The 12,615-nt window shown below is 38.5% G+C and overlaps 1 protein-coding gene across 5 annotated transcripts in view; it reads right to left on the minus strand.

The window, feature by feature from the left end:
* The window catches only part of ABCC4 (ATP binding cassette subfamily C member 4 (PEL blood group)), a 154,481-nt gene that overhangs the window by 84,806 nt on the left and 57,060 nt on the right, over positions 1-12,615 (minus strand). For all 5 annotated transcript variants that reach the window (XM_062624594.1, XM_062624596.1, XM_062624598.1 and 2 more), the window contains exon 19: positions 10,559-10,705. In XM_062624594.1, the coding sequence (XP_062480578.1) occupies positions 10,559-10,705 (147 nt within the window). The remainder of the gene's footprint in view (positions 1-10,558; positions 10,706-12,615) is intronic.

The raw sequence follows: 12,615 nt of genomic DNA on the forward strand, positions 1-12,615 counted from the left end.
CTTGTCACTGGTCTCCATTTGGATGTCAAGCCTTTGACCACAACTGTTGTAAGTGCAACTATCCAGCTGATTCCTTATCTACCAAGTGGTACACCCAACAAATCCATGCCCCTCCAGACAAGGATATCATGCAGGACAGCGTTAGAATGCCTTGCACAAGTCCTGGTAGATGGCATCTGTCGCTCTTCCCTTGTCCACCATGGCTGTAACCCTGACATAGAAGGCCACCAAATTTGTCAGGCATGATCTGCACTTAGTGAGGCCACGTTGGCCATGACCAATCACCTCCTTATTTTCTATGTGCTTTAGCACAGTTTCCAGAAGCATCTGCCCCATGATCTTGCCAAGCAACAAGGTGACACTGACTGGCCTGTAGTTCCTTGGGTCTTCCTTTTTTTCCATTTTTAAAAATGAGGGTTATGTTTCCTCATTTCCAGTCATTACACTGGAAATGGGACTTCTCCAGTCATTAGACTGGAAAAGGGGAAACTTCACCGGACATGATGGACAGTGGCTTAGCCACTTCATCCATCACTTTCCTCAGGACTGTGGATGCACCTCATCAGGTCCCATGGACTTGTCCATCTTCAGGTTCCTTCAATGGTCTCAAACCTGACCTTCGCCTAAGATGTGTGTGGTTTTGCATAAGTAAAAATAAATATTAATATCATGGCTCATTCCTTTCTCTTAGTTTAGTGGTTAATTCGGAACACTAAAGATTTTAAGATACCCATGTTTAATTACATAGACAGCTAGGCACCCTGAACTCCCACACTGTAGCCGGTAGGAAAGACAGCCCTTCTCCAATGAAACTCAGAGCAAAAACCTAACACTGTGCTCTCAGTAATGCCCTGGAAGAGCATTTCTCTCTATTATGTACCTGGTAAACCCAGGCTAATGTTAACCTTTGTGAACATCCCTCTTTACTTGGCCATTCCTCAATATAAATACTCTTCAAAGTGGAATCCTAAATGGCCACAAACTAGAATAATAATGGATTTGAAGAAGTTCTATTATTTTATGCCAGGAAATGGTTTATTTTACTCACTGAACCCTTAACCTCTATTTCTGAAATAACAAAGATGCCGTTTGTACTTCATACTTTACAATAACTTAACCAAGTAAGTGCCATACAGCAAATCTGATCTGAACAGGCCTGGGAACCCCAGTACTTCAGTTTGCTTTTAGTTTCTCCTTCAGTAAAAGGAAAGAAAGTTCAGCTCCTATCTCATTAGGCAATGCACAGATTTACTCATGCTTACATATCATAACAAAAGTAGAAGATTTTTCATTAAGTTGCCTAGCATTAAGGATATATTCTCTATTTCAGTGGGAGGGAAGAGAAAGCAAACACAAGTGATAGACAGCAACGTACTTCTGAAGTTGTTCATTATCCCATGTAATGAGAAGATCACTGCATATAAAACATTCAACATTCTAAACCAAATCTTGCTAAGTGAAGACAGAAACTCACCACCTTCTCTCTACAGACTAACATGACAGATTATAAACATAAAATAAGTGCAGTGGAAGAAGAGATGAATGAGATAGTATAAAGTTTATTTACAGCTTTAAATGTTCACATTAAAAAGGAAAGAGGGGGGGAAAAAAACCCAACACAGAGCAAATGCCTCAGCATCTAATCACTTACTGTCCTCTGGGCATGTCCTAGATAGGATGGGGCAGGAAAAGTATTCCTGTATGGGAAATTACTTATGACATCTTAAAAACAGATGTAGGAATCTGCCTGAAAATTTAAACTGAATTTTGTCTATTTGGGGTTGTGAACATTCAAGCTGAAAAACATGAAATTATGCTGAGAAATCAATAAACGCAGGGACAAAGGAACATGTATTCCCAATGAAGGAAAGCTTACCACAAAGCAGAGGGTTTTTTCTTGCCTACGCATGAATTAGCAGTATTCTGCATTGCATCATTTGCATATTAAACAGACAATAACTTCATTGAGAAAAAACAGGTTTACCACACACAGAGATCTCATGACAGCTGATAAAAACAAAACTGGGAGTTAAGCCATCTATCCTCCATCCATTATACCTTGTAATTGCCAGTACTGATGTCCATCATCCAAATCTTCACCTTCTCAATTTTCCATGCACCTTCAGATCACCCTACACTCTGTGCCCCAACATTAACATAGCCTAGTGAAGATTTATGCTTGAAAAAGCACAGGACGTATGCAGAAGACAGGGTAAAGGGGTTGGGAGAGATGGAAAAGTACCATTCCCAGACATAGAAAGCAGAGGACAAATTCAGGTACACGGTGGATGAAAAACTGACAAGGACGCTGCCGGAGAACAGAAAAACCATGAACTTATGAGGAATTTAAACTTCCTTTGAGCTTATGAATGTCATAAATGTTGCACAAGTAGCATGTAATAAAAGCTCAAGATTGAGGACTATTAGTGAACCCTATGTTTTTTAACTAGCAAATAAGGAAGGATGAGGGGATGCTACAACTAGAAAACAAGCAGGTCAGTAGTTGCTCATGAGTTTTTTACAGCAGTGAAAAGTCCAACAAAACCAAAATCACCTCCTTAGTATACTATACACTGCTACTCTTTCAAACACTTGAGAATGAAGACTTTGACACGCTTCTCCCATACACCAGTCAGCTTGCTTCACCTGCTGGCTCCGTAATACAATTTTTTCTCCAGCATTAGGTGAGTAACAGCTGAAGCAGCTTCAGCTTCGCCAGACATTTCAGAAATCTCCTCACTTCACAACCTTTCACTGGGGACCACCACAACTAAATATTCTGATCAAGCTACAATCGAAAGCTATGGCAAATGCTCTCAACAATATCATTTAAATGATCATTATAACAAACCTCCACAAACCTGCAGTTTCCAGTTTCAAGCTACCTACCTCAAGGCTGGTATTGCCACAAGTAATAATTAACGTCTATTACATACTCCTATTAAAATTACAGGACTATTGTCCAGTAACTAATAAAGAAAAATGTTGTTTATATGCTTGATGCTATTTTAAAGCACTTTGTAAAGCTCTCTTAAGACTGGCAGCTGTCAACATAATCAGTTTGTCGTAATGCTGCCTCCTCCAAATGTAACATTACCTTCCATAAAATGACAGCAGAAATCAAAACCTGAAAGCATCTAACAAAATAACTACAGATTCTGACAAGAAAAACCCAAGAAACACCTGGGGACAACAGGGTGGAAGCAAGCAAGTAATGTTGTACTATTCACAAACAGCTTAGTAATTAACTCGAGAGAGTTTGTATTTTTCAAACTGAGCAGCACACTAAAGTTGAGCTCCATTCAATACCTTCACTTCCCTAACTGTTGATTTCTATCCTTTGGTTTTCATTCTGGAATGCCAGAACAGGCAGAGTCACATACAATATCCATTCTTTCCTACACTAAAATTTTAATTTTGGATCGAAAAGTGCCTTTTGTTTCCAAACACTCTCAAAGATCACCACAGGCACAAACTAGTCTTCAGTTGTTGCATAATCTGCAACATGCTGGCAATCTAAGTAAATAAATAAATAAATGACTAATTAATTCACCCAGATGCTGCAGTGCAAATTACCTAGGATCATCTGGGAGAAAGATTTCTGTGCAGTATAAAGCAGAACAGTGCTAATGAAATGAGTCGGCACTGTGATAGTATTTATTTTGTTTTCATTTACAGCCATTTAGATTAAAAAAAAAACACACAAAACCACCAAAATGGGCTGGTTATTCTGCAAACACCACAGTTGTCCAACTGTGTCTGTGTGTCCAGAAGAGACAGTAACATAAGGTTACACACAGCACAGGGAAGGGCCCAAAGGAGCCAAGAGCCTGATGTGAAAGGCTTTCATCTGGGATGGGGGAGCCACATGTTCAAGGCCCATATTAAATCAGAGAGTGAGATCTGGGCGGCCTTCCCCATGTTCCACATACATGCTCTCACCACCTGGCTATTCATTACCCCTGCCCTGCTCTTCCCCAAAATACTTCTGGTGGAAATGCTTCTGCCTTGTTCCAAGGTGGAATAAAAGTGGGGTTTTGATTAAGTTTTTCTGCATTTCTCATTAATGCCCATTTCCCACCCAGAACAGGCATCCACAAACAGCAAGAGAGGAGGTCCTATCCATGTAGTGCCTCCAATCCCCAACTATCCACAACAGTCACTATAGCATCCAGAAATTTTTAAGCAGATTAAAAATAGAAGACCCTCCAACCCCATATATTTAAAATAGTTATTATCAAAGCCAAAAACACTCTTCCATTTTGGATTATCTCCAAAAGCTTATTTTCAGCTGCATCACCTCAGCTAGGCCCTCTTTAAGCCCCTTGCAGTTTTTCCATTTATATTATTGCAGTCTCTCCCTCTGTTTTCAAGTGTCTCCAAACAGTATTTCCTTCCTTCTTTGTCCACACATCTCATCAAAATACGTCTGCCACCTATGCAAGACTAAAATATAAATCCATTTTTACTCTCCCTCTACACCTGAAGGGAAGATATGCCTCTGAACAGCTTCTGTGCAGTCTTCTAAAGCCCATACTTTTAATTACGTTTCTCTGTCTTGGTCAACTGCTTCGTGCCTCCTTTTTGCTTAGCTGAGGTGGGGTGGGAGCAGCTCTCTCTGCAGTGGCTTTAGCAAATGAAAAAACTAGACTTTGCAGTATCTGGGCAGGTCAGCATATGGTCAGAAATGAGTTTCACAGCAGGCCGTTTTCCCCACCAGGGGATAGTAATGTGAAGGCGATAGAAAATCTCTCAGAAGGGACGTGAAATCTTGTGCCGGCAAGGCAGGGGACTGCGCTTGGAAGTGGTTGTCAGTACAAGCTTCACGCTATTTCCCTATCAAATAATATCCTGTCCCCTCCTACAAACAGCCTTTCCGTAAACCTTTTAATTTTATCTCACATATTAAGCGTAAATAGGGTGAGCACTGACTCCGTGAACTGAAAATGTAATGGGCTTGTCTCATCAGTTTAAGGCCAAGTTTCATTCCATTATTATTGCTGAGAAAAATAGGATAGAGTTGAATTGAGTTATGCTAATAGATAATAAACGTAAACATAAGCCCGGAGTACTATTTACTAACTTTAAAGACTACTCCTATAGCAATCAACTTCATAAGGTTCCTGACAGAATCATAATGGTGATAAAACACGTGGAAGCATAAGACTATTTAAACTCTTAACAAAAGCCACGATAATACAAACAGTAAATGAGCAACTCCCACAAAATATCATTTAATTATCACAGCCTGATAAGGTTTAAAGTACATATCACCATTGTTACATGAAAAAGCATTAAAGCTGGTTTTGTTTGGGTATTTTTTTTTAAACACATGTGGCAACCTAACAGGTTTTAATTATCACACCTACTTCAGCGACAAGTTGTTCCACTCAAACACCCAAACATAATATTTACAACACTGTGTGGTTGTTAAGGATCTTGATGATTGATGGAATCTATTGTGTTGCCATCTTAATAACAACAAATGCAAGTGATTACCAACAGGGAAGAGAGAATGTGTGTTTTTATTTTACAACAAAAGGCTGTCCTATAGGGACTTCTTTTCAACACAAACTAACAAACCTGCACACACATGAATGTGCTTTAGAGCTTGGCACAGAGAGTCAAAAACAAAGCCTCTACTGCTTTAAGGACAATGTATTTTCTTGTATTAGCTTAAGAGAACATGAAACCTGTCAAAAGAGCTGGTATAGTTTTTCACAATCCTGCAGAATTCACCTTGACCACAAGGAAGTATCTGAAAACTTCATCAGAAAGAGAGCACAGATCTTGTTTCCAAAAAAGAAAACAAAAAGGGAAGCAACTGAGTCATTGAGTCAAATAGGAATACAATGCATTTTCTGGCATTGCTACTGAATATTTATATCAGTGATGAATGAGACTACAAACAAAATATTTTAACGTGAAGCTTTGCTTTGTTAACTGCATGATATGCCAAAACACCACCTACTGTAAATCACAGGGTTTAAGACCAGTATTTCTTGTTTAAACATGCTACTTGTTCAGCAGAATCACTTGTGTGAACAAGCATACATTAATGTACACTAACTATAGCAGTCTCACTATCCAACTGATAGAGTATAATTTAACAACCTCATTATCAGCATTGTAATTTTCAGACTGCTGAAATATCATACTTGTTGCAAATATTATACGGTTTAAACACTTTAACAACATCGCCCATTTGAAGCTTCTGTCAGATAAAATGCAGATAGGCACTTGTGCATTGATGAACATGCTTTTAATCCTATAAAGAAACTTTCTCTGTCAAATTAGAGGCATTTCAACACCTGATTTATGAACACCATAATTAAAATCCTTATGCCTTAAAGAAAAACAAACTCTTCATTATAACAACAGCCTTCTTTCACATTTTTATCTTTTAATATTTGGAGTTTGCTTTTACATGCTGCTATTAGCTAGTTCAGCATGTCATTACTGGCTACCAAACAGGAAAATATTTCTCCTTATAACCTGGACAAATCTCAAAATCTAGGTAAACACCCAAACAGATCAGTATTTACTTAATGCTTCCATGAAGCATTTGTGGGGAAAACCAAAAGAAAATCTGCTAATTTAACAGACAGAGGACAACCATGACACAACTCAGTCCTTTCTGTTTCCAGGAAGGCCAGAAATGCTGTAATGTCTGCCAAAATGTATCTCCTCCTTCTATGAACTGTCAGAACCAAGAGTTTGAAGAGATACAAAAAAAGAAAAGCTGGATTTTCACATGCATTTCTGTAGCGGTTCTGGTTCAATCTGAATTTTAGACAGATCTCTGGAGGGGGAAGATTCCTATTTTATCTGAACAAATTAATGCATCTCATTCATTCACTCTCACAGCACCCAGCAACACAGCAGCAGCAGGGTTCAGTTTCCTAAACTCAATGCAATTCAAAATTACACACTATCTCCACTAAAACTGCCATTACAGAAAGCGATGCAGTTACACATTAGCATCCCTTCTCTAAGAAATCCATCCCCAAATCCCAGAAAAGAACACTTCATTTACAAGCTAAGCAAGTAATCTTGAATCAAATCCTGAAGCTTGTCAAAACTAGGATCTCCTAAGATATCAAGAAGAAACTAATTTCAAAACAGGGAATTCCCAATTCAAGTCATTGCTGCTGAAGTCTCAGTCCCTTTTATCTAGCTTTCTGTCAAATTTGTTTTGAAATCTTACAAACATCTTGAAAAAATAATTAAAAGCAATAATAACTGAAGAAGGTCTCCTTGATGGAACCAAAGCCTCAAACTCTATATTGGCCAAAAGTCAGATAACCCTAATTACAAAGCCAACAAAGTTCCTGAATTCAACATTACATGAAGCTGAAAAGCTTACTGTGTAAAAAGATCAAGAGAAAATATTATACTTGCAGATAATGAGGACTACTGAACAGAACGACAGCAGTATTGCTCAATGGAGAGGTTGACAATTCACTCCTCAAATATCACCTCTAAAACCATAACAGATAAATTTTCTTATCCTTCTAATAAGCTGTTGTAATGTTAGACTGGGATAAAACAGATCATGCTGCCCTCTTGTGCTAGACATGCACAGGAATCAAGCCCTTTATTATTTATTGCTGCAAGTGACACATGAAGAGAAATACATAAAGCATTCCCTAGGAAGCAGAAAACATCCACGTTTTCCTCTTTACAGATACCTTGACATGTACGCAATTCTCTTACTGTGATGCGGATAGAGGAGCAAAGGAAGTTTTAAGAGAGTCAAATTCTACACTCCAAAAAATAAATCAACACAGACAAGTCAGGTGTGATAAAGCCAAAATACAACCACTTCATCTCTAACTTCCTATCTAGCTTTCAGTACAGCCATTTAAGTGACACTGTATAGATGCTGATAAAATTTGAGTTTCAGTCATAAATATCTGATCATTCTTTTTGAATTCTGGATGACACAGTAAGCTTTAATCACTCAGGATTATCAGATCAATAGCGTTAGGTTAAGTACTTAAGTGACAGTCATTTAATAAGGTTCTTCCAATGCAAAACATACTTAGAGCAGTAACATCTAATTATTTTTAGACCTGTGCCAAACTACAGAAAGCTGAGATCTGTGTACATACAAATATTTTAGGATGAGAAGGGAGAAAGGAGAGGTGTCCTCATACTCCTCTTCTTCTCTGCTATGTAATCCAGGTTCCAAAAATACACTCAAATTCTTGTATCATCTGGGCAAAATGCTTGTTACGGTTTCTTTTACAACCCTCCCATCCCTATATATTGCTAATGTAATCCGTAAAGAGAGCGCTTGGGCTTATGCCTAAACTGATTCACAAAGCTTAATTCTTTTAGAAATAAGTCATCTAATTTATTCACCACGACTGATTGGATCTTCACTGTGGGGAGCTGACAGACATGTCATGATTCACCACATATTTCCATTTCCTAATGTCGACTCCCTGATGCTGCTCATTAGCCTGTTTCCCCATTAGGAACTATAGAGAGCTTGGGATGTCTATTTATTTAAGTTTCCTTCCTCAACTCTGGAACATGGAACACTGTGTTCAAAATACTCGCCATGGCATTTTTTTAATTGCTGATTATTTTGGGGTAAATAAAGGAGCCTAAGTCAGTTCAGCAACTACTTCTGCTAAGGTCTTAGAGACCTCATGCAAATACTAAGAACATGCTGGATGCTTAGATGACAGATCTGTCACTGCAATGCCAGCTTTACTAAACATGAGATATAACAACTAATATCTTGGCTTGGCTATTACAAACATAACCCTAGAAAGAAAGAGCCTTTAATAATTTCAATTTCTTTTTAGTATGTCTTTCATACTAAGGCATATCAAATAAAGATAGGGAAAAAAATAAAAATACTTCTACTTTAGAAAATCTCACCCCAACGAAAAAAAATAATGTCTGAAGTTTGAAAAGATAAATGCACAGTAAAACCACGTGTAATTCAGACAATGAAACACAGATATTAAAACCAGAATTTAAAAACTGCTACATGCTGCAGAGCTGAACAAGACCATCATCTCACATGTCACCTTTTCCCTTTTCAAAAGATGTATAGATCAGAACAGCAGTACCTTTGCATGCTACCATGATCAAAAGAAAGATGAAGGGCAAGAAATATATGCATACTGAAGTTAATCTTCTATTATAACGTATCTGCTGATAAGCAGAAACACACATCTGTAAGTCACAACAGTGTATGAATGCGAGCGACAGGCAGGTTCTATGAATGTCACTTTCAGAAAGCACTGCTAATTTGAGCTTCACAGTATGTTACAAAGCAACCTACTATTTATTACTCCACATTGCCCCTGATGTTTACTCTGGAGTTCATAGTTTGTTATGATAAGCCAGATTTATGGGCATTCTTACAAGATGATTATGTATTCCTCAAAAATACAGTTACTGCATAAGCTGCACACACACAAAAAAAAAAATAAAGGGAGAGAAGAGGAAAATCCCTGCCTTCCTGACAACAAAACTAATCAGTACTACGATTTCTTCTGATGCATGTGCTCTCACTAGCTCTTCACTAACCTGTCTCTTGAGTTTATGGCTTGACTTACAATGCTTTACAGTGGCCTTGAATTTACATTGCAGCAGACTCACTGTACCAGCAGACCATATAACACAGCTTTAAACTTCTGCAGTTCTAGATTCTTCAAGGTTTTTTTTTAAGGGGAAATTATGTGTTTCATTCATCATATTACAGACATGAATCTTTTCTCCACAAGTAGTACTTTTTTCCTGAAAATGTTACTAATCTCTTTGAACAATAAAGCCATTGCTATCTTACATCATTAAACAGCATATGATAATACAATCATTCAATGGCTTCTGGAACTATGAGAACAAGCCTACATTCCTTTTCTTCAAGGGAGTGAAGACCACCAGATTCCTGTTTCTCGTGTAAAACTAGCTAGTAAATCAGTACCACCCCACCTCCCCACCCTCTTCACCCTGCTCCAGCTTCTCTCTTTTTTCTTTTGAAAGAAGAGAATTTATTAATATGGATATGGATTGGATATGGATTACAGTTTTAACTTGCATGTTCCATGTTTCTGTGCATTCCAGAAGGATAGTAAGTGGCAGTGTTTCCATAAACTGAAGTAGCACACATGCCTACAACTATTTTTTAAAACGGGAAATAATAGTTGGGGTTAAGCTTTCAAGGAAAAACACAAGAAAGGCATCTTCACAAAAATACACACATATATATTCAGTATATGGAAGACACTTCCATGTAACTCAATCAGAGCACCAATGCAACTAGCAGGTCAACGTACAACGCCAAAGCCACAGGTAATTCATATTTCTGTAGGCTGTATTTGAAGAGGTAAGATCAACCATCTGCAAGCAGCCAACATCCTGACTTTTAAAAAGACCACACTGTTAAAGATCTTAAGTAAAAGAAGTTAAAAAAACCCAAACAAAAACAACCAACAAACATGTAAAAATACTATAAGAAAATAACTGCCCAGAAACAGTATAGTTAACTAGGTGGTACATTAAATGTTCTGGGATTTTTTACTATTATACTTACCTATAGGATTTCTGTCAAAGAACAAGACAGGAGCTCTCAAAATGGATTGAAACATTTTGTTGTGCAAGGTCTGACCAGAATTAACAAGAACTTGAAACACCAGAAGACTTCTTATTATGCCAAACAGTATTGTAGCCACCGTTAAACCTGAAATTAGAACAACATGGACAGAGCATACATAAAGATGTGGATCTTTCACAAGGAAACGAATTTAAAAAAAAAATTAAAACCAAATTTTGACAACTTCTGTATATAGCAAGAATCCAAACTTAAGCCTAGGGGCTCAGACTGAACACAGAACATATATATCTTATATTTGACCCTAGCTTCAGTTACTATCATATCATTGATTGAAACAATTTGAAGGAATTGATACTTTACAGAAATGTAGGAAATGCCTATTAGCCCATGAAATAAATCTGTTTTGAAACCTTCTGCATAAGAGCTCCGCTAAGAAATTCTTTTCACAGTGCTGTGTATAACTGTGGCTTGCAGAGGTCACTGTGAAGATTCAACACTTGCCAGCAGGTATTAACCTAGTAATATACACAAGGCTATTTAGAGACAACCTTGAGTTACTCTCACTCAGCCCAAACCACCCATGCCATTCTTCCCCTTGTAAACCACATCAGGTCATTTAAATTATGTGTATTTCTTTAACACAGTATAAGATGCATCCCTTATGCCATGTGAAATAGAGCCCTTCTAGGGAACTGGTCTGTACTCTTTCTTCTAGGCACATCTCCACTTATAAGACAAGGGTGCTACAGGGCAAAAGATGAAAACAAAGAATGATGAGATTGCTGCTGCCCTGTTTGCTGTGTGTAATCTCCAGTGTGGCTGCCCAAATTCCCAGTCGATGAAGGTGAACAGTGAAGGTGTCAACCTTACATTTGGCAGTGCTTCCAGGCTCCAGGTGATCTAGTCCAGAAACTAAGCATAGGCACCACAAGCCCAGATGCTCAGGCCTTGAGGATACCCTGAAGTTAGACCCTAACATTACCTATTCTAAGGACAGGTTAAAACTGGATGCAATTCAGGTACAGCTATAGTAGCAGTGGGAAAGAGTGAGGTTTTAAATTATATGATATGGTTAAGGCAATCACTTATTCCATTCTGCTCACTGCTGTATCCTCCCAGGATACAAGAAAAGGTATCAATATTTCCTTTGTCTGCTTGCAGTTTATTGCCCGTAACTGCACAGTGCAGTTTTTAAGAAAAGGATGAGAGCTTGTCTGCCTTGTCCGGAATGCTATGTTCTGGGCCACACAGAAGAAAACAACTTTTCCAAGAGTAACTGCATGTACTCAACAGAAAAGCTGAGTCATATAAAAAAGGAGCAGAAGAGATACTAAGCAGGAGGCTGTGGCAGAGCTTCTACCTAACAGCAGTCTGCTGGAGCAATAGGAGGAAGGGAGCATGTCCTGGGAAGCCCACACTTCTGTAACAACTTTGCTCAGGCTTGGAAGCAATTGGAAGCCGCTGGCATGACTGTCACCAAACAAATCACTTGAAAAGACCTAGGGGCTATGGAAAAGGGGGATGAATGAGACCCATTTTCAAGGTCCTTAATCCAGTCTGTTTCATGCTGAAGGTTTTTGTTTTCCCCATTTACAAGTTTACCACCTCATTATGAGAAAGACAAGAACTCTGCATGCGCACTCTATAGAAAAGGTGGGGAGTTGCTATGTCAGTTCTGGCCAACAAGGTTTCCCATTAACAGAAATTTTACTCTTTTAAATCTTTGTCTTTTAGAAATAACAAGGACTCCTAAGAAACTATAGAATGTTCTATAAGGAACTACAGAACCACAGAATGGTTCAGAAGGGATCTTGAAGATCATTTAGTTCCAACCTCTTTGCCATGGGCAGGGACACCTTCCACTAGACCAGGGCGCTCAAAGCCCCATCCAACCTGGCCTTGAACACTGCCAGGGATGGGGCAGCCACAACTTCCTTGGGCAGCCTGTGCCAGCGCCTCACCACCCTCACGGTAAGGAAATTCTTCCTAATATCTCATCTAACCATTGTGACATTTTTCTTTTTACAAACACTGAT

This window comes from Pezoporus occidentalis, unplaced genomic scaffold (genome assembly GCF_034315485.1).
Source record: "Pezoporus occidentalis ecotype Australia unplaced genomic scaffold, CSIRO_AGI_Poc_V1 ctg27, whole genome shotgun sequence".
Taxonomy (NCBI): domain Eukaryota; kingdom Metazoa; phylum Chordata; class Aves; order Psittaciformes; family Psittacidae; genus Pezoporus; species Pezoporus occidentalis.